General features: G+C 43.7%; 1 protein-coding gene across 1 annotated transcript in view; it reads right to left on the reverse strand.

Moving 5' to 3' along the window:
- Window positions 1-26,843, reverse strand: part of itpr1b (inositol 1,4,5-trisphosphate receptor, type 1b) — a 143,101-nt gene that overhangs the window by 98,824 nt on the left and 17,434 nt on the right. The window contains exons 4-18 of the mRNA XM_079242420.1: window positions 16,286-16,401; window positions 16,107-16,193; window positions 15,560-15,718; window positions 13,210-13,308; window positions 12,633-12,716; window positions 12,401-12,547; window positions 12,187-12,282; window positions 12,045-12,089; window positions 11,488-11,642; window positions 4,994-5,093; window positions 4,745-4,905; window positions 2,682-2,823; window positions 2,439-2,597; window positions 2,187-2,359; window positions 1,955-2,074 (exon numbers count right to left, since the gene is read on the reverse strand). Coding sequence (XP_079098546.1) covers window positions 1,955-2,074; window positions 2,187-2,359; window positions 2,439-2,597; window positions 2,682-2,823; window positions 4,745-4,905; window positions 4,994-5,093; window positions 11,488-11,642; window positions 12,045-12,089; window positions 12,187-12,282; window positions 12,401-12,547; window positions 12,633-12,716; window positions 13,210-13,308; window positions 15,560-15,718; window positions 16,107-16,193; window positions 16,286-16,401 — 1,843 coding nt within the window. The remainder of the gene's footprint in view (window positions 1-1,954; window positions 2,075-2,186; window positions 2,360-2,438; window positions 2,598-2,681; window positions 2,824-4,744; window positions 4,906-4,993; window positions 5,094-11,487; window positions 11,643-12,044; window positions 12,090-12,186; window positions 12,283-12,400; window positions 12,548-12,632; window positions 12,717-13,209; window positions 13,309-15,559; window positions 15,719-16,106; window positions 16,194-16,285; window positions 16,402-26,843) is intronic.

Consider the following 26,843-nt stretch of genomic DNA (forward strand, 5'->3'; position numbering starts at 1 on the left):
GAAGGTCCATTTCTGTTCCATAACGTACAGAAACGTTGACGCCCGCTTCAAACGTTACTTCCACGCATCTTTAACGCTGCAATGGTTCAGCTCATCCACTAGGGGGCAGTGTTGAGTTCCATTCTGCATTCTGACACCGGCTGGTAGCGGAAACGCACCGCCATCAAGTCATTTACAAACGTCAAAACCACCAGAAGAAGAAGGAGAATTAAACCACAATGGGTTTATTTTTTTATGCTGTTAACTTCTTCTGCATTTTCATCTGATTATTTTTATCTGGTGGTTTCTGCTTCCTGTTCCTCCTCTTCTTCTGTGGTTTTTTCCTTTCTCTGGTTGCGTGTCAGCTGTACAACTTAACGTTGCAACCCGGTGCTTTCCGGTGATATGGTGACATTTTATGCATCATGTGACGGATCGCCAAGCTCCCTGAAAAAAGACAAAATTACGTACGTATGTTTGCATCTTCTGCCGCGAACATAAATGGAGTTTAAATCTGTTTCATCGTCCATCGGAAGCCAAACTTGCCTCTTCTTCTTCTTCTGGGAGCCGTGAGAACAAAATGACATCTTTTTTGTTCAAGATTGTGGGTCTTCAAGCTTTTTCTCACCACAGAACTTTCTTCTCGTAGGACTTCTAGAAGTATTGAGTGATTGGTTGTCTATTTGAGGTGGTTTGAGGTTAATGCGGAAAAGCGTGAAGCAGGAAGCTGGCACTTTCGTATTTCTGCTTGGTGGGAAAATCGAATTGAAAAATTGAAAATCTGAATTTTTTGCTTCACAATTTTAAAATAAATTGTTTTGTCAAAAATATAATCCATGATGTAAATTTAGTCATTTTTGTAGTTTTTATTGATCTTTTAACTTGTCTTCTTGGGCATTATAGCAACAGAAATGGTTTGGCTACTGTGTTAATTTTTTCATATTGAAATCATGAAATATAACAAGCAAAAAAAAAGTTTTATACATTTGTTTTGTTTTTAATCTACAAAAAACTGCATTATCAAAGAATTGTGAGAATTGCAATTTAAATTGAATCGGCACCCAAAAAATTCGGAATCGAATCGGGACAAAAGCGTATCGTCACAGCCCTATCGTGCAGGTTGAACAGAGAGTTTTACTCAACAGCTGATCAAGGTGGTGAAAAAGTGTTTCCAACCAGTGCTGTATGTAAAGACACGGACACAACCGCGTGCACAACCTGTCCTGTCACGGACCACTACTGGGTCAACAGACAGTTTTTGTAATTTATGCGTACATTATTTGGGATGCTCGTAACGACCTAAGAAGCTCAGAAAGCCTGGATGTCCGTGTACATGTCGTCTTCAGCAGGGAAATGAGAACAATGACAGAGTTGTTGAATGTTTGACTGCTGCAGTCAAAGAGTAAAGAAGTCATGTTTTCATGAGTTTACTGTGAAGAAACAGCAGCAATTTACTGACTTTTATGAACCCTGCTGGTCCCAGAAACATGTCAGACCACCAAGAAAATGTCCAGACTGTCTCTGTGTACGGGGTTTAAAGGAACGCCTTTCTCTCTGGACAAGTTGCCTTAAGCAGTATCTTACCCATTAAATAACAAATAAATCACTTTTTTCTTCATTTTTTGTTGATATCAGAAAAGATCGAAAGAGATCTGCAGGTCTCTGACGTTCTGCTGAGGCCTGTTTGACATCTGCATCCAAAGCCTGGAGGGCAAGATGGGAAGATTTAACTGACAAAACTGGGATTAAAGATGTTTTAAAGGCTTGTTGGGCAGCTTGGAGTAACTTTTGGAAATATCTAAGAACTCCCCTTTTTGTCAGCTTCTTCAGATCTGCTTCTATGCGACAAATTTCACCCAAATTTATACAATAATCCACTTTCAATGAAAAATATGGAGGTAAACTCTGGTCGTTACGAACATACACCAGGTCCAGAAACGACGACAAGCTCGAGTGTTTAAAATGTGAAGCTCACTTGGTTTCGATGAGGATGTCGGCGTTGCTGGAATCCAGCACCGCGTTGCAGATGAGCTCCTGGGTCACAGGTATGGATTTATTCATAGACACACAAAGATCCGACAGGTAGTCCAGAAACCTAAACACAAACCACAAAAAGTCTTTAAAAAGCAGTAAAACCTAATGACCGTTTTAGTTCACGCCATGGTTACTGCTTCTACAGGCATTTACTGAGATACACCTCAGCTCACCTCGGCTCGCGGTTCTTCCTCACTAGTGTCACAAAAGTGTCTATTTCAGCAGCAGTGATGTGTTTTTCCAGCAGTTTCCTGTTGTTGTGGAGGAGAGCCGTTATCGTATCTTCCGCCAGCACGTCGTATCCAATCTGCTTCTGCATGAAGCGGAACTGCTTGGCGATATATTCCTGTGGTGAAGAGGAAAGCGTTGGCGAAAGAGCAACCAGTGAAACACCTGAGCGGAGCTGCGGCGGCGTGGAAACCCACCTGGTTCTTCCTGTAATCCTGCTGGGAATGGCGGAGGACTCTATAGCAAAGCCTGCAAATGTGTCTGAAGGGAGCGTGGCGCTGATCTCCAAGCTCCTCCAGACGCAGCATCGGACCATCGCCACTGTCCGTGAAAGGCGCTTGGAGAAGTTTGAAAATCTGCAACACCGACAGAAAAGTCACTGTTTTAGACACAAACCAGGAGAGCAGGTGTTTTTCTGAGCAGCGGCGCGTCAGTCCAACCTGTTTCAGGATGTTCTGCTCTCTCATCAGCTTCTGTCGTTCTCTGTTGGGCTTGTTAACCATGATCTCCAAAACATCCTGCCCGCTGTTGGGGATGTCCACCACAAAGAAGACTAAATCTTCCAGAAGCTTGGTCACAAACCTGGATCACAATAGAATTTATATGAGAAAAATCAGCTGACTACTTCTACATTTCTGGAATACATATTTAAGTTACCAGCCATAACTCTGGGAACATTTTCTCATTACATTTAATGGGAAAGTGTCCAAAAACTTATGACCGGGGGTGTAAATGGAGTCATGTACAGAAACTGAGAGCGGACGGAAGGAAATAAGCTTGCTCTTAGGATTTTAGAGACTCGGTTCAGCCGTACATGCTTGTATTAACTATGGGAGGAAGCCGGCGTGACGTGTAAACAGGAGGAATATGCTAACACACAGGTTCCTCCCAGAAACATACAAGTTGTTCATTTATAGAGTTATACAAATAAAAACACATAAGTAACCAGATTAATGGATTATATTGGATTATAATGGCAGTGTTTGTCGTCTACTGGAAGCTGTCACAGGAATCGAACAACTGCAGCACCTTCATGCTTTGAATGCAGCAGCCTGTGGTTGAAGGAGCTCTGCAGGGCTGGCAGTGATTGGCCAAAGGGGGACTGTCCTTCAACATGGATGAGAGCTTAGCCATCATCCTTTTCTGTTGCAATCATGGACTCTATATAAAAGATGGGCGGAGCCTCCATGACGTCGCCTGTAGGTTTCTGAAGAGCTGAATTGAAGCTCATTGGGCGGTTCCGACCTTTGCCATCCCAGCATCATCACACGTGTTGTCTCTCCCAGAATATACAACAATGGGCAAAGAGGTAGAGCGGAGAGGGGGGCTGTCAGCGTGGGAGTGGATGACTGACATCTCGCAAAATACGACCTGCCTGTGGCTAAGAGCTAACCGAGCTAACCTGGTGCTAACAGGAGCTAACCAGCTAACAGAGGTAAGCGGGCTAAAGCTAAGTCACGTTGTTAGCTGTCTAAAAACCATCTAAAAACCAGCATTATGCTACATTCTGCCTTCTTGCAGCAGGATATCGGGTACTTGTCAGTCACAATGGCACGTCTCTCATTATGCTGAATTTCGAGATGAAACTTGTTATAAATAGTCGAGTTATTAAAGATTCACTCCCCCCACAACCACTACGGTCCCGTAGTGTTGCTATCTAGGCAGGGTCACGGGTGTTGTCTCTCCCAGAAAATACAAAAATGGGTAAAGAGGTGGAGCTGAGAGGGGGGCTGTGAGTGTGGGAGTGGATGATTGACATCTCGCAAACTCTGTCCTGCCTGTGACTAAGAGCTAACCTGGTGCTAACAGGAGCTAACCAGCTAACAGAGGTAAGCGGGCTAAAGCTAAGTCACAGTGTTAGCTGTCTAAAAACCATCTGAAAACCGGCGTTGGTGCTACATTTATGCCTTCTTACAGCAGGATATAGGGGTGCTTGTCAGTCACAATGGCACGTCTCTCCTTATGCTGAATTTCGAGCTGAAACTTGTTATAAATAGATGAGTTATTAAAAACTCACTTCCCCGACAGTTGTCATGAAAGTAAACTCGACTTATTAAACCGAACGTGGATTTTTTTTTTAACCAGGCTGTAAACATGTTTATTTCTGCTGTGAAGTTGGTCTATGGAGATTTGCTCTGTTTTGGAACCCCTAATGGATGAATGGGGAACTGCAGTTTTATGCACTTCTGCATAGGCTTTTCTTTTATCTGCCAGAAGTTGCCACTTGGTCCCTACACCTCATCTGCTGTGTCCAAGTAGCTGTTGCATACCTCTCTGCTCTGTTCATTTTTTGTTTGTAGTAAACTGGGAAAAACGTACACATCAAGTGTTGTGTGTTTCTGTGTATGTGACAGGGAATGACCTGAAAACTGAAAGTGATAAAAACAGGATAATAGTCGAGCGCGACCAGTTTTGGGTTATTGGTCATATACTGCTCAACATGTTTTAGTTTATACATGAAACTAAATAAAACAGAAACTCTGTAGATGCTTTCCAAACTTGCCTCCGCTCATTCTGGGTGATGGTACCCTTTTCCAGTTTCCCAGCAATGGATGCCAACACCTTACTCGCATCATTAGCGAAGTCTAAATCACGCACTTCTGCTGGGGGAACTGGGACGATGGCAAAGGCTTCCTTGTCTTCTTTAACTGCTGATGTTCCAATCTGGAATAAAAAACATTAAAATACTTTCCTTGCAGCCTCTGAAACAAGCTCAGTCGTGTTAAACTTGTGCATAGTCGTATGCACTCACCCGCAGCATGACAGGCTTCTCCTCTTCTTTGTCGATGGGGTTGTTGGTGCTGTGAACCCATGTGTTGGTGCACAAGTGTCTCAGCCTGACATACGAGCTCCTGGAGTTCACAGAGACATTAAAATATTACAAACAACCAATCAAACATGTCAACTGCATCATGGAGTATGGTGAGGATAACTTGCTGGAGTGCAGTTTAACCTTGAGTCACCATCAGCAGCCTGTAAAACCTTATCAGCCTGTTTTAACTCAATTGTGTTGCTTTTCCAGTAAACCTGCCACGTTTTAGCATCATCATCATCATCAGGAGACTTTAGGAACATTTACAACATGTGCAAGGCATACTCACAAATCAGATCTAAGGAGAGTTTAGAGTCATGGAGGAGGTTAACGGCTATGTAGGCTCCACGCTCCGAATTAAAGACAACTCTAATATCTAACCAGCCAATCACACAGCAGCATGTATGCATGATGAAGATGACTTGCTTAAGTTCAAACTGAGCATCTGAATGAGGAATAAATGAGATTTAAGTCAGCAAGCAGAAGCTGTCTGGACCAGAACCAGCAGAAGACCACACCGGATGCCACTCTTGTCAGTAAGAACAGGAAACTGAGGCTACAATTCACACAGAATCACCAGAACTGGACAATAGAAGATGGAGAAACGTTGCTGGTCTGATGAGTCTCCAGTTCAGCTCCACATTTCGATGGTGGGCTCAGAATTTGCTTGAAACATCACAGATCCATTGTGCATTGGATCATAATTATCATCTCAAAGCTCAGACCATTTTCGAATCCAGACAACGTTGCTGACAGGAATACAAAGGGACCCGTTCAGGTAGTCCCAGCATGGAGCCTTGAGAGGGTCGGATAAATTAGGTTTGGAATCTGGTAGAAGTGGAGACTTATGGATAAGGTGGAACGGGAGATTCTCATGATGTGGTGGAACGGGAGATTCTCATGGTGATGAGGTGGAACGGGAGATTCTCATGGTGATGAAGTGGAACGGGAGATTCTCATGGTGATGTGGTGGAACGGGAGATTCTCATGGTGATGAGGTGGAACAGGAGATTCTCATGATGATGAGGTGGAACGGGAGATTCTCATGATGATGAGGTGGAACGGGAGATTCTCATGATGATGAGGTGGAACGGGAGATTCTCATGGTGATGAGGTGGAACGGGAGATTCTCATCATGATGAGGTGGAACGGGAGATTCTCATGGTGATGAGGTGGAACGGGAGATTCTCATGGTGATGAGGTGGAACGGGAGATTCTCATGGTGATGAGGTGGAACGGGAGATTCTCATCATGATGAGGTGGAACGGGAGATTCTCATGATGATGAGGTGGAACGGGAGATTCTCATGATGATGAGGTGGAACGGGAGATTCTCATGGTGATGAGGTGGAACGGGAGATTCTCATCATGATGAGGTGGAACGGGAGATTCTCATCATGATGAGGTGGAACGGGAGATTCTCATCATGATGAGGTGGAACGGGAGATTCTCATGATGATGAGGTGGAACGGGAGATTCTCATGGTGATGAGGTGGAACGGGAGATTCTCATGGTGATGAGGTGGAACGGGAGATTCTCATGATGATGAGGTGGAACGGGAGATTCTCATGATGATGAGGTGGAACGGGAGATTCTCATGATGTGGTGGAACGGGAGATTCTCATGGTGATGTGGTGGAACGGGAGATTCTCATGGTGATGAGGTGGAACGGGAGATTCTCATGGTGATGTGGTGGAACGGGAGATTCTCATGATGAGGTGGAACGGGAGATTCTCATGATGAGGTGGAACGGGAGATTCTCATGGTGATGTGGTGAAACGGGAGATTCTCATGGTGATGTGGTGGAACGGGAGATTCTCATGATGTGGTGGAACGGGAGATTCTCATGGTGATGTGGTGGAACGGGAGATTCTCATGGTGATGAGGTGGAACGGGAGATTCTCATGGTGATGTGGGGGAACGGGAGATTCTCATGATGAGGTGGAACGGGAGATTCTCATGGTGATGTGGTGGAACGGGAGATTCTCATCATGATGAGGTGGAACGGGAGATTCTCATGGTGATGAGGTGGAACGGGAGATTCTCATGGTGATGTGGTGGAACGGGAGATTCTCATGATGTGGTGGAACGGGAGATTCTCATGGTGATGTGGTGGAACGGGAGATTCTCATGGTGATGAGGTGGAACGGGAGATTCTCATGGTGATGAGGTGGAACGGGAGATTCTCATGGTGATGAGGTGGAACGGGAGATTCTCATCATGATGAGGTGGAATGGGAGATTTTCATGGTGATGTGGTGGAACGGGAGATTCTCATCATGATGAGGTGGAACGGGAGATTTTCATGGTGATGTGGTGGAACGGGAGATTTTCATGGTGATGAGGTGGAACGGGAGATTTTCATGGTGATGAGGTGGAACGGGAGATTCTCATGATGATGAGGTGGAACGGGAGATTCTCATCGTGATGAGGTGGAACGGGAGATTCTCATGGTGATGTGGTGGAACGGGAGATTCTCATCGTGATGAGGTGGAACGGGAGATTCTCATCATGATGAGGTGGAACGGGAGATTCTCATGGTGATGTGGTGGAACGGGAGATTCTCATGGTGATGAGGTGGAACGGAAGATTCTCATGGTGATGAGGTGGAACGGAAGATTCTCATCATGATGAGGTGGAACGGGAGATTCTCATGGTGATGAGGTGGAACGGGAGATTCTCATGGTGATGAGGTGGAACGGAAGATTCTCATCATGATGAGGTGGAACGGGAGATTCTCATGGTGATGAGGTGGAACGGGAGATTCTCATGGTGATGAGGTGGAACGGGAGATTCTCATGGTGATGAGGTGGAACGGGAGATTCTCATGGTGATGAGGTGGAACGGGAGATTCTCATGGTGATGAGGTGGAACGGGAGATTCTCATGGTAATGAGGTGGAACGGGAGATTCTCATGGTGATGAGGGGGAACGGAAGATTCTCTTCATGATGAGGTGGAACGGGAGATTCTCATGGTGATGAGGTGGAACGGGAGATACTCATCATGATGAGGTGGAACGGGAGATACTCATCATGATGAGGTGGAACGGGAGATACTCATCATGATGAGGTGGAACGGGAGATTCTCATGGTGATGTGGTGGAACGGGAGATTCTCATGGTGATGAGGTGGAACGGGAGATTCTCATGGTGATGAGGGGGAACGGAAGATTCTCATGGTGATGAGGTGGAACGGGAGATTCTCATGGTGATGTGGTGGAACGGGAGATTCTCATGGTGATGAGGTGGAACGGGAGATTCTCATGGTGATGTGGTGGAACGGGAGATTCTCATGGTGATGAGGTGGAACGGGAGATTCTCATGGTGATGAGGTGGAACGGGAGATTCTCATGGTGATGAGGGGGAACGGAAGATTCTCATCATGATGAGGTGGAACGGGAGATTCTCATGGTGATGTGGTGGAACGGGAGATTCTCATGGTGATGTGGTGGAACGGGAGATTCTCATGGTGATGAGGTGGAACGGAAGATTCTCATGGTGATGAGGTGGAACGGGAGATTCTCATGGTGATGAGGTGGAACGGGAGATTCTCATGGTGATGAGGTGGAACGGGAGATTCTCATGGTGATGAGGTGGAACGGGAGATTCTCATGGTGATGAGGTGGAACGGGAGATTCTCATGGTGATGAGGTGGAACGGGAGATTCTCATGGTGATGTGGTGGAACGGGAGATTCTCATGGTGATGAGGTGGAACGGGAGATTCTCATGGTGATGAGGTGGAACGGGAGATTCTCATGGTGATGAGGTGGAACGGGAGATTCTCATGGTGATGAGGTGGAACGGGAGATTCTCATGGTGATGAGGTGGAACGGGAGATTCTCATGGTGATGAGGTGGAACGGGAGATTCTCATGGTGATGTGGTGGAACGGGAGATTCTCATGGTGATGAGGTGGAACGGGAGATTCTCATGGTGATGAGGTGGAACGGGAGATTCTCATGGTGATGAGGGGGAACGGAAGATTCTCATCATGATGAGGTGGAACGGGAGATTCTCATGGTGATGTGGTGGAACGGGAGATTCTCATGGTGATGAGGTGGAACGGGAGATTCTCATGGTGATGAGGTGGAACGGGAGATTCTCATGGTGATGTGGTGGAACGGGAGATTCTCATGGTGATGAGGTGGAACGGGAGATTCTCATGGTGATGAGGGGGAACGGAAGATTCTCATCATGATGAGGTGGAACGGGAGATTCTCATGGTGATGAGGTGGAACGGGAGATTCTCATGGTGATGAGGTGGAACGGGAGATTCTCATGGTGATGTGGTGGAACGGGAGATTCTCATGGTGATGAGGTGGAACGGGAGATTCTCATGGTGATGAGGTGGAACGGGAGATTCTCATGGTGATGAGGTGGAACGGGAGATTCTCATGGTGATGAGGTGGAACGGGAGATTCTCATGGTAATGAGGTGGAACGGGAGATTCTCATGGTGATGAGGGGGAACGGAAGATTCTCATCATGATGAGGTGGAACGGAAGATTCTCATGGTGATGAGGTGGAACGGGAGATTCTCATCATGCAAACTCCCTTTGCATCAGTCACAAATGGAGGCGCAGCAAGGAGAATCATGCGGTACAGATCACAATGAACGCATCAAGTTGTTGTCCGTAACTCAGCAACTCAGCTGATGATGATGTCTTAGGTTTGGTATCTGTTGTGTAGAAAAGTTGATGGTAACATTTCCAGGGTGACATTATCTGTAATAAGCCTCACTATGTTCCCTCCTTTACCAGTATATCCAGCCATGATTCGATGGTTATTTGAGTCCAATATGTCCAGCATAGTTTATCTGTCAACATCCCCACCCCCACCACCACCACACACACCGTAGCCCCATAAGATCTCACATTCCCTTTGCCTGGAATAAATGGTTTAAACGTCCTCTTCCTGGCTCTCACCCCATTTCAGCCCTCCTTCCAGGCATCTGCTCCCACATGGAAGTAGCTTGCATGAGGTAAGCCGCATGCAAAACAAGCAGGAATCCCTCCTGCAGCAGAGCATCCAAACCCAGGTTAACATAAAGATAAATCAGGGTTTTAATGGGAATAGAAGTCCAGTAGAAAACCTCAGGAAGGCAACAGGCTGCGACTCGATCAGCCTGCCTGTGGGGAACAGCAGGAAAGAGGAGTTGCTGCTTTTTGTGTTGCACACCGTGATGCTATAAATGCTGCATGAATAAATAAATCACTCCTTTATTAATAACCAGCGATGGAAAATGTAAAGCAAGTAAAGGAGCCGTTCAGGCAACGAGTGCCCTGCGGCGTCTACCTCAGAGTATGCAAGACATGACTACAGATGAATGAGTAGTACAATGGATTATCATCACTCCGTTAGAGAAAATAATCCCTTTCCCGCATGCATGTCTGAGCCGAAGACGCTCCTCATTCTTGCAGCTCTCAGCTCTCCATGTGGGAGTGACGACTGGAAGCATGTGTTGTCTGCCTTGCCTGGTAGATCGTAACCATGTCCACGGCTGCGTTATGCAACCATCCACAGAGGCTAACAGGCTTATCCCTGTAGTACCAGTCCTCCCAGGCATTAATTAGCCCCTCAGATAAAGTGTGAGGAACAAGGTTACTCCAGGTTGGAGTATGACGCGATAGCAGGATCCCACATCGTGCGTGCATGCACCTGGCGATGTGACACAGTGGAGGCTTTTATACAAGTTAGAGAGCCTCTACCCTTATCTGATGTGCAGAGACAAGAACAATACCACCACTGTAGCAGAAGAAACACACATTCACCCTAAAACAACGCTGCCAAGGAGAGAATTCTCACTAACCGAAGCATTAAATCTGTAATTCATGTTAAACCTTTCACAGCCAGATGATGAGTTCTGTGTTTACACATCTGGTTCTGGTTTCAGCTGAACGTTTCCCCCTCTTCTGCCCACCATCCATGACTGGTTCTCTTCCTGTTTTTATGCCTTACTGGTACTTTCCAGCGCTACTGGAGTGTTGTTATACGGTCTGCAAATCACCAACATGTACACACACACACACACACACACACAGACGTGTGGAGGATTTCTTCACTAAATGAAATTAAAGCCAGAACACCCCGTGCACATGACACTAAAAGAAAAAAAAGATCCAGCAACTGTTTTTGTTTTGTGAAACAGTGGAGAGATGTGAGGAAGCAGCAGATAAACATAACAAAACTGCTCCCTGTTTATAAATAACAAGTCAAACACCTCAGAAACTTCCTTTCTACTGAAGTAAAAAAAATTCCCCTCAACACAACAGCCCCTACTGACAGCGCCGCTGCAGTCCTGACGTCACTGTGGTCTCTCTGATTGGCCGACGTGTCATTAACACACTCATTCTGACATTTAATAATCAATCCTTCCACAAAAGGGCAGGGCAGCTCGTGATGTGACAGTGATGCAACAGGTGGGTTTGTGTGTCACACCTGGGCACCATGGAGTCCCCGCCTCTCAGCGTGGTGGGGTCCAGCTCAAAGATGGACGAAATGTCCATACCATCCGGAACCGGCACCAGAGTGTACATGATTTTCTCCTGTGGGGCCCGAAGACGACCTCGTAAAGCTTCGTTATCTCCATCCAGCTGGAGGGATAAAACACGCAGTCAGAGGGGATGTAGCATGAATACTCCAACAACTTTAAACCATAAGAAGCACAGAAGAAAGTTTTCACTTCCATCTACATGTCACCAGAAACATCCCTGTTTAAAATCACGTGCTTTCCCTTTACATGTGCATCAGAAGCACGGCGACACCCTGTGGTGATGCCCTGCTACTGACAGGAACACACACTTCCTGCATGGATGGCCAAAAGCTGCAGCTGTGCGGCTCATGACAACCACAACAGCAGATTGTAAAGCAGTACCTGGAAATTAAAGGGTGTAAAGTCCACCACCTGCAGCAGGAAGACCCAGAATAGAGGTTAGATAAGATCAGTAGCAGAGGGCAGAACAGCATCATGTTGCAGAGCACTGGCGCTTACTTACAGAAGACCTCTGCTCAGCGTTTTCCTCCTCAAAGTCCGGATTGACCTGCAGAACAAGTCAAACGTCATCCTCACCACCGTCTGCAGCACCGTCTGTTCATTCAGCGGCTACAGGAGAAGCTCACGACACACACCTCACCCACCTCAGCAGCCAAATAACAACCTGTGGCCAGATGTTTGAACCTGAACAGGCTGTTCCAGTAGCCTGCCCCCCCTCTGCACGGATCGTGGTGGACCACCTGGTTAGAACAGCCGACACCAGAAGTTACAACGCTTCAGCTTTATTCTTTTCACTTGGAGCAGTGAGAATCAGAAGACTAAACTCGGACAGTAACAGACACAGCCTGCTGTACAGACCTCCACTTCCCAGAGTGCTTTGCTGCTGGTGGCCGACGTGGCGGACTGCCGGCCGGTCGTTCGCAGAAAAACATACTGCTTCTTCCTGTGGTCATCACATGTGAGGAACTTTTCCTGCTCCGCGTGGAACAACCGCACCACATCGCCCTGCAATCACATGCAGAATCAGCACACAGGTCGATGTTGTGGCGCGGCGCACGTGTGTGAAGGCGGTCAAACGTAAGGGACCTACCCCCTTCAGTATCGTCTCCTTGTTGTCACTCCATTTCATAAACAGAACAACTTTCCAACTCGTGTTGCAGTTCACAGAGTTAACCTGGAAAGAGATGGTTTTCAGGGGTTTTTTTTAATTAGGGGTGGGAAAATCCAATCGAAAAATTGGAAAAATTGATTTTTTTTTTTGTTTAAAAAAAAAAGAAAAAAGAAAAAAAAAAGTTTTTTTTCAAATAAAAAATAATCTACTATAAAATTTATGATATTTTTTATTGTTTTTATTGATTTTTTACTTGTCTTCTTGGGCGTTTTAGCAGCAGAATGATGGTCTGGCTACTGTGTTGTTTTTTCCTGATTGAAATAAAGAAAAATGACGAGCAAAAATAAGTTTTATACATTTTTTTGTTTGTTTTTAATCTACAAAAATCAGCAAAATCTAAGAGTTGTGAGAACCACAATTTAAATTGAATCGGCACCCAAAAAAATCTAATCGAATCGGGACAAAAGCGTATCGTCATAGCCCTATTTTTTATGTTTTACGGCTGCGTCACAGAACAGCTCATTGTTAGACGTTAAAAACAAGCAAAGGTTTGTACCTCGTTGCAGCCGGGGTTGTCGACCAGCTGGTGGCTGCTGGCATGGAGAGGCTGCCCGGCATTCACAGGGTTCAGGACTACTTTATCTCCAATCACCACCTGCAGGAGCAGCACATTTAGGCAAATGAATGCCTGTTGTTGGGATGCAGTTTTCAGTCCGTACCACTAGGTGGAGCCAAAGACAAGTTGTTAAACACGACAGCTTGCAGCTGCAGCTCTGGAGGTGATTTCTGTTTGCATAAATCATGTAAACTCAGCAGTTTCAGTAATCACACCTACCCAGCAGAGGACATCTGTCCCTGAGACAGCTTTCATCCTCTCATTCAGTTGTTTCTGCAGCCATTACTGCAGACCAAGACCACGACTAAGCTGTGAACTCTGCACTGAGGCTGCTTCTTGGTCTTTGCTAAGATGGATCCAGCCCTTTAGGACACATCCTCCCAATGGGATTAATTAAGTGCAGCTTAAGTTGGTAATTAGCTAGCTTAATTCCATCAACTTCCATTAGCCGCGATCAGGAACTGGAGCTTGAACAGTGGAGGTTAAGTCCTTGTGAGACATTTTTGTGTTACATTTTTCTTAAGAAAATGTAACTGAGAAAAGGACGAGAGTCCTGCTTCTGCTGCTTCTCACAGTCACGGTTTGCAGCTACACAACCTGCGGTTCACTGCTACAAGCATCTGGACTTCCACACAATGGATTCCAATCATCCCAGCTCTCTCAGACCTCTTTAACAGATACTTATTTATTTACACGACTGGCTGAAAGTTGTTTGCATTAAACAGTAAGCAGGATCTTAAGCTACGTTCACGCTGCAGGTCTTTATGTTCAAACCTGCGTCCTTCAGGTGAACGTTTCATCAGGCTGAAGTGTGAACAGAATCTAACCCTGTGCAGGGTTTCAGGGTGCAAATAAGGACGAATCGTGAGTTTATTCATTTGGAAGAACAAGAACACTCTGAACTGACAAGTTAAATGAAAATGAAATGATATGTTGGAGAAAAGGAGCTTGACTATGGCTGCTACTGTACAGATGTATGTGGAGAACACAGAGCTGCATGACGAATTCACACTGTCTTGGTTGTGTTGTGGTGTTTGTTGCATGTTTGTGCTCAGAAACACATCATGAAACATCCTCCAGGAGTTGTTGTTTTCCAAACAAACAGAAAAAAACGAAGGCAGCCTCCATGGTGGAGGCGATACGATGACATAAAACGTTATGTTTTTACCGGGTTTGTCTGTTTGTGTTCAAGATAACTTAAAAAGTTCTGGACGGATTTTCATGACATTTTCAGGAGTTGTTGGAAATGTGAAAAAGAAGAACTGATTTAATTTTGGTGGTGATCCGGATCACCGTTTGGATCCAGGAACTTTTTAAATGATTCTTGAACATTGTGCTTGGCGGTGGTTTCCGCTCTTCGACTGCTTTTCTAGTTTATGTGCTAAATGTGTAAAATATGATCCATATAGGATCAGAAGCCAGTGAAGGCTGGGAGGACGGGGTCATGTGGTCTCGGGAACAGGTTTGAGGGAGCAGGCGGACAGTGGAGGAGGTTGGTGGTGCCACAGAACATCCTCAGCCCAGCTGAGGCTGGAACCAGTAGCCTTCTGGCTGTGAGATGAAGGTGCTGACAGACAGACAGATGAACGCCGGGAAAAGCATGACCTCCTTGTTAGAGGTAACAAACATGGAGAAGACAACAGCAAATATATCTGGAGGTTTGTGATGTTTGTCTCGTCTCTGTGATGTAAGAGTCGGAAGAAACGCGGCACAGATCGATAACGGATGTGATGGAGGACCAACATGAGAGCGGCCTGGGTCCGATCTGTCCCGTTCACACCGGTATGAGTCGTAGCTGAAGGTAGCTGCAGCGTGAACGGAGCTTTATACCTGGTGTTGTGTCCCAAGATCGATTTATTGCAAAACTCGAGACGCTGGAATTTATATCCAACGATATGATTTGAACAACAACCATCAGTAGAGTTCTCATTAAAAATATGACGAAGGAACGGCATCATTACTCTGAGTTCAAAACTTCACTTTTCTGCAACAAACCAGGTTTTTCCTCCTCCAGATCATCATCCGTCTGCAAAATGTTCGACATGTTCCCAGAAATAAAACGCGACACAAATACAGCCAATACTTGGCATCCATTTCCACCAAGAAACACGTTAAGATCGTGTCAGCATTTCTTCATGCACGTCAAGTTTACAGCTCAGATTTGGCTTCCTGTCTTCTCAGTAAATTTACCTCATCTCGCTACGTGTAGGTCCCTGAAAGTCTAAAAATACACGCTTCATCTCTCCAACTGGGTGTAATTAGCCCCAGTCCCAGAGCCAGATCTACCCACACTGTCTCCCAGGGATCTGAGCTTGTAGAAAGGCTGGATGTAGAACCAGGATCCCTCGTTTCCAGCAGAGTCCAGAGTCACTCTCATGGCGTTCTTCTCCAGCAGGGCAGGCAGCCGCTTGTTCACCGTCAGGTATTTATTGCTTTTCAGGTGCAGCAGCTGTTGGGACAAGGAGCAAAGCTGCATTTTTCTGACAACACTCAAAAGTAGGAAAAAAACTGAGATGAAAGTAGAGAAACTGGCACAAGAAGACTCTCTGGAACTGATTAGCATCACAAGATCTGTTTTAAATAATGTAAAAATGATATCCTGGAGCTGACATTCACCTTCCGCACCAGCAGCAATGCATCAAGGCCATTACATATCAGAATATCAGAGGCAGAAAGCATTTCCTTTCTTGGTGCGGGATGCATGCAAAACGTGCATGAAGCGAGGCTTGCAGTTATTTAAAACTCCTCTGATTACAAGCAGAGTTACTGCGAGTTTTATCGAGCGCCGCATGCAGATCTGTTAAGCAAAGCACCTTATCTCACATGCTCCAACACACCTGGATGACATTTCCATACTGGATGACTGTTCCCAGGAGCTTGCGGTTTTCAGACTCATTCTGCTTCTTTTCCAGGTCTGCAGCGTGCTGACGGACGTAGCAGGACAGATATGACACATCCACACAGATAACAAGCGTCGGCTCATTATGCTTGGTGAGGGAGGAGGAGCTGGACTTACGTGAAGCTTGTTGAGGAGGACGGTGTCGGTGGTACTGTTGCCTCCAGGTTTAGCTGCTTTCCAGAACTGTTTTTGAGCAGAGTATCTGTTCATGGGACACAGCTTGAAAAGGCAGTCTGGAGAAACAAGACGTAGGAAAAAGGAGAACTATAATTTACTCAGACATTTCAGCCCAGCGGTGAACTCATAATGAAACATGTTTGTGTATCTCAGTGTTTTAGAAAACTTTTAAAAAGTGTGACAGAAACAGTTTGTTGCTTTAGACGTCCCACTGTCAGTAAATGCAACACGTGTTGCATAAAAATGTTCAGCTGTTTTTACAAATTTAACATCTGCTCTAACAATCAGCGACTTATTTCCCCACATCTCGGCCTTATAAAGAGATTTATTATTTGTGCCAACAATTCGCGGTCAGTGCCCCCGCCTGGCCCAGCCATGCTTTCTACCACGTGGTTAGAGTAAAGTCCTGCTCTGATTTGTATTTCTGAACTTTCCTTGCCATGTATGGCTCCTTAAAGGCAAACCAGCCGTGCAACATCTGCACATGGCCGACGGCTTGTTCAGCTCCGACCCATCAGGCTGGAGGATAACCAGCAGACTTTACAGCTGTGTCACCAGCAAACCTCAGCTCATAATGACAACATTACTAAATAAATGCAAATAATAAGTGATGTAAATGAAACGCACATTTATTTTGTCAACACCCTGCTAGTTTCTTCCTTTTCAGCGTGAGGTGAATGATAAACAACTAGAGAGATGTGTCACGATCAGCTGATCACTGACATCCATCATGATTCCAGGAGCAACAGAAGCGACTGGAGCTGCAACGTTTGCCCGAAACTGTGAAAAGTTAAAAATAAAAGAAACATAAACACAACTGTGAGTGCGTTTATGATCACCTACCAAACACAACAAACTGGGTTTGGATTCATTCAGTCATTTTCTGAACCATTTAGTCCAGTTAAGGATTGCAGGGAAGCTGGAGTCTATCCCAGCAGTCACTGGGCGGGAGGCAGGTACACCTGGACAGGTCACCAGGCCATCACAGGGCCACACAGAGAGATCCACACTAGCAATAATGTAGAGTAACCAACTAACCTAACATGCATGTGTTTGGACGGGGGGAGGAACCCGGAGTACCTGGAGAGAACCCACACATACACAGGGAGAACATACAAACACAGAACCAGCAACCGTCTTGTTGAGTAGGTCTGGGCGATTAATCAAATTTTAATCTCAACTACGATCTGGGTTTTCAACCATAATAAAGATAAAAGGATGTGATTATTTCTCTCTCTGCAGTTTCCTCTCCTGCTGTCTTCAGCTGCTAATCGAGCGTCTCTGGCGTTGCAGCGCTGTGCTGTAAACTCCTCCCACAGCCGCTTTGCTTTCATTCAGACACTGTTGCCAACTTGGAGACTTTCTCGCTAAATCTGGAGACTTTTTTGGTTAAAAGCGACAAATCTAGCAGCTTTTACTGGAGTTATTAGAGACTTTTCTGGTGTTTTGGCGACTGACTTGAAGGCACATATTGTTCTGCAGTTACTGTAAGGAAGGAGCAGCGGGAGCCTCTCCCGTCCTAAAGCACTCCCAGGCGGCCAGTCTCAGTCGGCTCCGGCTGCAGGTCAATGTAGAATAACTGCAGTAGGTTGTGGAAGTTCACCTAAACATAGTTTAGTTTGTCAGTGACAACTGGCTGCATAATTTTCGTATAAACGCACACGTAGTTCAGCGAGTTAAACACTGCAAAATCCCTCCGTTACGGGGCGTTACCATAGCAACGCATTAACCAGCTGGTTCAGATCAGCAGTCTTTTAACAGGTGAATGAGAGAAACGCGCTGCAGCCTGACAGCCGTTGTTTGGCATAAAACGTACATCCAGGCCAACGTAAAATAGTTCCTATATAAGTGGTAAAAGCAGATTAAACAACTCGGAACCGTGAATTAGATGGTTATAATGCACGACACGGAGTCTAGAACACCACGATGAGCAGCGTTGTTTAAGAATATTGGATGTGTTAAATAATAGAGATTTCAAATTCAGTCAAAATAATCGTGATTATAATTTTTGCTATAATCGAGCAGCTCCACTTGCTGTGCGGCCACAGTGCTAACCACTACGCCACCGTGCAACCCAAGCTTTTTAAACTCAGACTGGAAGTAAAATCAGAAAAACTTTACTAAAACTGGGTCTGAAGCCTCCGTGCTAAAGACACTCGTCAGCATCTCCTCTTATTTTCTACCTTTTGGATATGAAAACTATCCGCCTCAGTTTGTTTTGGCCCCTTTGGGTTTGAAAAAAACATACTTTACATGGTGTCAGATTAAAACCACAGGCGAGAACAGTGCAGTTTGGTGCAATAACAGCATCAGGATCAGAAATACTTTACTGATCCAGGAGGGAAATTGTTTGGATTCCAGATGCTCCATGCATGAAAAAAAAAAAAAATCATAAAAGTAGCAATAGAAGATGGCAAATACTAATAAAATCTGTACTAAAAAAAGTAGTAGCTCATAATCCAGTCAAACTTTATTAAAAAGCACTTTTTGTTCAAAAGGTCAAAGTGCTTTACATAATAAAGTCTTCACACCTTCAAATATAAAACACCAAAGTTCAATACCACACACCTGATCATACTCTTTCATTCACTCACAGACAAACACACACACACACACACACACACACACTCACACACATGAGATGAAGAAACAATGTCTTGAGGATTTGCTCACACCAGGAACCCCATTATGAAGGACCACGGAGGTTATTACCATGGGAACAACCCAGAGTCCACACCACAGCCAGGGATACAGTGCAGGACCCCACCAACCACCCAAATTCCCCACAGACCGAGGAGCCAAAGCCAATATGGACAATCCCCATGAAGAAAACACGAGATTTGAAAAGGTAAAAAATAAAAACATCAAAATAAAGCTAAAAACAAAGTTAGAAAATCTCAGAGAGATCAGACCTCCACCAAGCAGCTCATTTAGTGGTTCCAGCTGATGTTCTGGTCCTTCATCCATCTTGTATGGATCTACTATTCAGAATTTCGTTCCTGTTCTGGATGGTAGTATCCAGAATGTTGTTCCTGTTGTAGATGCTAGAATCCAGAATATTGTTCCTTTTCCAGATGTTACAATCCAAAATATTGTTCCTGTTCCAGATGCTAGAATACAGAATGTCGTTCCTGTTCTGGATGGTAGGATCTAGAAAGTCATTCCTGGTCTGGATGGTAGTATCCAGAATTATGTTCCTGTTCTGGGTGGTAGTATCCAGAATTATGTTCCTGTTCTGGATGCTAGAATCCAGAATGTTGTTCCTGTTGTAGATGCTAGAATCCAGAATAGTGTTCCTTTTCCAGATGTTACAATCCAAAATATTGTTCCTGTTCCAGATGCTAGAATACAGAATGTCGTTCCTGTTCTGGATGGTAGGATCTAGAAAGTCATTCCTGGTCTGGATGGTAGTATCCAGAATTATGTTCCTGTTCTGGGTGGTAGTATCCAGAATTATGTTCCTGTTCTGGATGCTAGTATCCAGAATGTTGTTCTTGTTCTGGATGCTAGTATCCAGAATGTTGTTCCTGTCCTGGATGCTAGTATCCAGAATGTTGTTCCTGTCCTGGATGCTAGTATCCAGAATGTTGTTCCTGTCCTGGATGATAGTATCCAGAATGTTGTTCCTGTCCTGGATGATAGTATCCAGAATGTTGTTCCTGTCCTGGATGCTAGTATCCAGAATGTTGTTCTTGTTCTTGATGGTAGTATCCAGAATGTCGTTCTTGTTCTGGATGGTAGTATCCAGAATATTGTTCTTGTTCTGGATGGTAGTATCCAGAATGTCGTTCTTGTTCTGGATGGTAGGATCCAGAATATTGTTCTTGTTCTGGATGGTAGTATACAGAATGTTGTTCTTGTTCTGGATGGTAGTATTCAGAATGTTGTTCCTGTCCTGGATGGTTGTATCCAGAATGTTGTTCTTGTTCTTGATGGTAGTATCCAGAATGTTGTTTCTTGTTCTGGATGGTAGTATCCAGAATGTTGTTCTTGTTCTGGATGATAGTATCCAGAATGTTGTTCTTGTTCTGGATGATAGTATCCAGAATGTTGTTCTTGTTCTGGATGATAGTATCCAGAATATTGTTCTTGTTCTGGATGGTTGTATCCAGAATGTTGTTTCTTGTTCTGGATGGTAGTATCCAGAATATTGTTCTTGTTCTGGATGGTAGTATCCAGAATGTTGTTCTTGTTCTGGATGATAGTATCCAGAATATTGTTCTTGTTCTGGATGGTTGTATCCAGAATGTTGTTTCTTGTTCTGGATGGTAGTATCCAGAATGTTGTTCTTGTTCTGGATGATAGTATCCAGAATATTGTTCTTGTTCTGGATGGTTGTATCCAGAATGTTGTTTCTTTTTCTGGATGGTAGTATCCAGAATGTTGTTCTTGTTCTGGATGGTAGTATCCAGAATGTTGTTTCTTGTTCTGGATGGTAGTATCCAGAATGTTGTTTCTTGTTCTGGATGGTAGTATCCAGAATGTTGTTCTTGTTCTGGATGATAGTATCCAGAATGTTGTTCTTGTTCTGGATGATAGTATCCAGAATATTGTTCTTGTTCTGGATGGTTGTATCCAGAATGTTGTTTCTTGTTCTGGATGGTAGTATCCAGAATGTTGTTCTTGTTCTGGATGGTAGTATCCAGAATATTGTTCTTGTTCTGGATGGTAGTATCCAGAATGTTGTTCTTGTTCTGGATGATAGTATCCAGAATATTGTTCTTGTTCTGGATGGTTGTATCCAGAATGTCGTTCCTCACCAAATGTGGGACAAAGGTTGAAAATGTGGGACAATTTGAGATTCCACTCTGCCATGACAAAGTTCTTTAAAAAAAAAAAAGCTTTCTATTCTGCTCTTTAATAATATTATTACTATCCAAACATAACAAATCTGTGATTATAAAGCCTTCCTCTGAGTAGCACGTTTTTCGTGACTCGGATTTTTGTGCCGTTTCACGTCATATTCCCCGCCGTGTGACACGGAAAAATTACTTTGACAAACCCTCTCAGTCTCCTGGTTTAACCCAATAATATATGCTTTCCCAGTCTTTGTTGTAACAACACTTTTTCTTCTTCGCAGCAGTCCTTTTCCTGTCCTCCATGATCAATCGGTGTATTTATTTATTCTTTTTCGTCAGTGGGTGCACTGGTGCATCCTAGATGTGCATTAAGTCCCGCCTCCTAGTTTGATTGACATGAGTGTAACTCAAATCAGCAGGCGGTGTGATGTGACAGCCGTCATATCTTTTGCCACACACAATTAGTCTAAGCCAGTTTTGTTTTGTTTGTTTGTTTTTTTTTCCCTTCACAAAAGTGAAGACTGGTTGTCACAATGTTGGACAGCGCCCCATTTTTTGGGACGTGTGAAAAGTAATAGAAAGGCGGGACAATCCCGCACAAAGCGTGACATCTGCCCACCCTAGTTGAATGACATTTTCTCCTGCAGTTAGGAGGAATGCTGGCGACGCCATGGCTACATGTTTCATTAAACATGGAAAATCATTTGTAAAGACTGAAAATAAAAGGGGACCTGAACAATTACGCTGGAGGACTTCGTCTTTTCCACCTCAGAATAGCTGCCATTAAAGTAAACTGCTCATGATTTCTCAGCCAGCTTTCAATCTATTTAATAGAAAATGGTTAAAATACATGACAAACTAAATTTTCTTGGTCTGCAACATCAACGGTTTCACTTAAATGTAAGAACCTGCTCCAACCAAATTCTTGTCCTCAGTGCCCTGAAGCCAATAAGTGATCTGAGTGAGTGCCATAGTGGTTGAATGACCCATCTCGTAAACATGGTGACATTTTGTGTTTAACCCGTTTACTTAAAAAAAAAAAAAAAACTTTTTTTTTTACCATAACTTTGCTTATTGCCTGGAGCAAACTTATTGCTTTGCAGCTGTAACCTGAAAACAGTTCTTTATTATTCATTAATAAAAGGCAGAATTTCTGCTCTCTTCCATATCGAAGGGAAAACACCTGCCGTTAAACTCAGGTTGATGATATGACAAATGGGCAACGCAATAAAATCTGAAACCATTTCTAAGACTTTAAAGCGGCTCTATGATGCTATTTCTGGTTTTCTGAGCTTTCTACAGTGTAATAGTGTTATATACTCATCAGACATATGAGCGGCGCCATTTTTAATCACCTAAACGCATGTTTGAGTTTTCAAGCACTCTCTATGCTCGGTTTCCATGGAGAAGGAAACGACTGGTTTTAGAGAGTTTTTTTATACTTTGAAATTTTAGTGACGTCCCGGGGAAGGGATTCAGTGATTGGTCATCTTCTCTAGGTTGTGCACGTTCACAAGAAGAAAGCCACACCCACCTTCACTGCTCAGTATTACTACTCCTAGCAGTTGACCAATCAGAAGCAAGGGCGGAGCTTTCTCTGTTCGATTGTTTCTGACAGAGGCTGATCTGAGAGGATCAATACAAAATGAATGATGGGTTTTGTGAAAAAGGCTTGATTATTTTTGCCCTTATGAATTTGCATAATAAAATAAATTAGACTGAAATGAGCTTAGTAGAGAGACATTAAGCTTTAAATTGTCCACTACAGAGGGTTTATTTTCAGCTTGGTTGCAATAATTTTCACATTGTCCTCTTTTACAACTTTGGATTTAAATGTACACTCTTTTGTTGTCATTATATTGATCATTTTACATGATCTGTTTGTATCAACTCAAATAGTTGGCGCCGTCTTTCAGTTCGGTAAGATAAATCCCATCAACCTCTATATTGATGCTGCATTTTGTTTTGTTTTTCTTCCCATTAATTCGTTCAGGGTACTACGCAGCTTTGAACTATCCATTCCAGCATCTTTCATTTTATTTGGGTAATACATTCGTTTTTATATTTATTCATTTTAGTTTCTTCATTTTCAATCATTTTCCACTGAACCACATCATAATATTTATTTGCTTCCACTTCAGCTTGATTTGTTATGAAATGGTCCTTTTCGTTACATGAGTTTTGTTTCACTTTATTTCTTTTCTTTTAGGCACGCTCTGGCCTCTGCAGCTGCTGATTGACTCCAGAGCTGATTATTCACCTGTGTCATATGCCTCACCTGCAGCTTGTTCCCTCATTGACCACCTGCATTTAAACCTCCTACATGCTCACTGCTGGTGCAAGCTCTTCAGTTCTCCTCTCTTCACTCAGCTCTGGACTCTACCTGCGGCTGCAGAGCCTCGGAAATTATTTGCTAGTGTCTTGGTTTTTTTACAATCTTGTGCGGCTTTCTGCCACAGCCTTTTTTGGTTCTCCTTATCAAGGAATAAAACCATTTAACGTGAGTCCTGCGTTTGGATCTGTTCCTGTATCCGGCGACCAGCCATAACATGATTCCTTTGCTAGGAGCAGAATATAACCTTAAATTGATAAGTTATTGGGACAACACTCAAACTACAATCAATAAAGATAAAATAAAAATATTGTTTAGTTTGTACAGTTACATACCAGAGGCCAGCGTATTCCATCTTCTGTAGTTATTGTATGTTAAACTGGCACAGGATTTATAACGGAGATATAAATAGCTGCTTCACCAAGCTCAGTCAGGAAGGCGGCCAGCGCGAGTGTGTCCAGGGATTTCCCAACACGTGGAAGGAGGACAGGAAGAGACGAGGCCAAGGACCAATGAAGAAAATGGGGTACTGGGATGAACAATTAGGGTTATGAAGAGAAATGAGAGGAAAGAAAACTAAAAGAAGTAATTTGCAGGAAGTAATGAAGTTTAATTATCCTCCCACGACTCAGACAATCAAATAAGAAGATTAATTAATAACAAAGGACCTTAAATATCATAAAATGCAGCTGCAAACACTGCAGAGTTTACACTGGAATTCAGTTTTTAATTTTTTCTGATATTCATTTGTCTTTTTAAAACAAACTAAACAATGCTGGGGACCTGTTGCAGCAGAAAACCATTGTCACTGCTGCACCACTAAACCTGCGTCCAGCAGAGCAGCTGTGACCTCAACCAAGGAATACAGGAATACTGTGAAGGATTCACAACATTGTGAAATAGGACCAGTTTCAGTATATCTGCATATAACTCCAGAATAAATGATGACAAAATCCAGAAGTTCCCAACACAATTTACAAGATATCAAATAAAGATGTGGATCCCAGCAACAATCTGGATTCGACCATCCAGAACAGGAACAACGTTCTGGATACTAGCATCCAGAACAGGAACAACGTTCTGGATACTAGCATCCAGAACAGGAACAACGTTCTGGATACTAGCATCCAGAACAGGAACAACGTTTTGGATACTAGTATCCAGAACGGGAACGACATTCTGGATACTAGCATCCAGAACGGGAACGACATTCTGGATACTAGCATCCAGAACAGGAACAACATTCTGGATTCGACCATCCAAAACAGGAACAACGTTCTGAACACTAGCATCCAGAACAGGAACAACGTTCTGGATACTAGCATCCAGAACAGGAACAACATTCTGGACACTAGCATCCAGAACAGGAACAACGTTCTTGACACTAGCATCCAGAACAGGAACAACGTTCTGGACACTAGCATCCAGAACAGGAACAACGTTCTGGACACTAGCATCCAGAACAGGAACAACATTCTGGATACTAGCATCCAGAACAGGAACAACATTCTGGATACTAGCATCCAGAACAGGAACGACATTCTGGATACTAGCATCCAGAACAGGAACGACATTCTGGATACTAGCATCCAGAACAGGAACAACATTCTGGATTCGACCATCCAAAACAGGAACAACGTTCTGAACACTAGCATCCAGAACAGGAACAACGTTCTGGATACTAGCATCCAGAACAGGAACAACATTCTGGATACTAGCATCCAGAACAGGAACAACGTTCTGGATTTGATCATCCAGAACAGGAACAACGTTCTGGATTTGATCATCCAGAACAGGAACAACGTTCTGGACACTAGCATCCAGAACAGGAACAACATTCTGGATACTAGCATCCAGAACAGGAACAACGTTTTGGATACTAGCATCCAGAACGCGAACAACATTCTGGACACTAGCATCCAGAACAGGAACAACATTCTGGATACTAGCATCCAGAACAGGAACGACATTCTGGATACTAGCATCCAGAACAGGAACGACAATCTGGATTCGACCATCCAAAACAGGAACAACGTTTTGAACACTAGCATCCAGAACAGGAACAACATTCTGGATACTAGCATTCAGAACAGGAACAACATTCTGGATACTAGCATCCAGAACAGGAACAACGTTCTGGATACTACCATCCTGAACGGGAACAACGTTTTTGACACTAACATCCAGAACAGGAACAACATTCTGGATACTACAATCTAGAACAGGAACAACGTTCTGGATACTAGCATCCAGAACAGGAACAACATTCTGGATACCACCATTCAGAACAGGGCCATAATTCTGGATAATAGCATCCAGAACAGGAATAACCTTTATTACTGCAAGAGCACAAACATGCAACAAACACCACAATATAGCCAATCCAATATAGCCAAAACACATTTATTTGCCTATCCTTAATACTGCTTTAGATGGGTGGGTTGTGAAAGGCTTTGATTGGACAAGGGGTGGACGACACGTACTTACGTCTATTGGAAATAAACAAACTCTGCTTCTCGTCTTTTTGGATATAAAATAGAAAACCCCCTTAATACCACTTTCGCTTTGAACTTAATTATAATTTTAAGCACCAGCTTGACACCAGCATATGACTTCACTTCCTTTCAGCAGCTAAGAAGGTGAAGGAGAATAAAGTAAAGGAGACAGGAGGCAGAACACTGTGTGGAATACGTTTGTCATCAGCATGGAACAAGGTAACGAGCATGTGCAGAATGATCAGAAAAAACCTGGAGCAGAATTAATGTTTATATGATAGAGAAAACATACAGTTCAAATTTAAGAGTGGAATAACCAGCCACTTATTTCAGGATTAAGCTTAATTCCAAATTGTCTTTTTCATTTGAAATTAGATGTTTACTTTATTATTTTTCATCTGTTTAAATCAGATTTAACTTTTACTCTGAATTAAAGACAAATTAAAATTCTCATGTACATGTTGCCACTGTGAAATAATTCTCAATGTTTTTATGACTCTCACAGTGAATCTGGAATCAAACGGCGTTTTAGCTGAAAAACACCACATGAGCTGCTGGCATTTTTCTAGCCATATAGCAAATGGAGGAAAAAAGCTACTACAGCAACACTGTGGCAGACATGATGCATTCTGAGTTCCTTCTTGTTTGCAATCTATGTTCTTCCACTTGGAGGAGCTTTTAAAAAACATCACTTCTATGCAGACGACTGCCAAATTTATATGATGCTCCATCAGTAAAGTTCAACCACGACAGCTGTTGGTCCAGAATACTGTTCCAGGGGCCAAAAAATAAAAAATAAAAAAATAAGATCATACCACCCTCTTTGCTTCTTTACCCTGGCTTCCTGTCAACTTTATGACTGATTTTAGGAT

Source organism: Telmatherina bonti (genome assembly GCF_933228915.1).
Source record: "Telmatherina bonti genome assembly, chromosome: 6".
Taxonomy (NCBI): Eukaryota; Metazoa; Chordata; class Actinopteri; order Atheriniformes; family Telmatherinidae; genus Telmatherina; species Telmatherina bonti.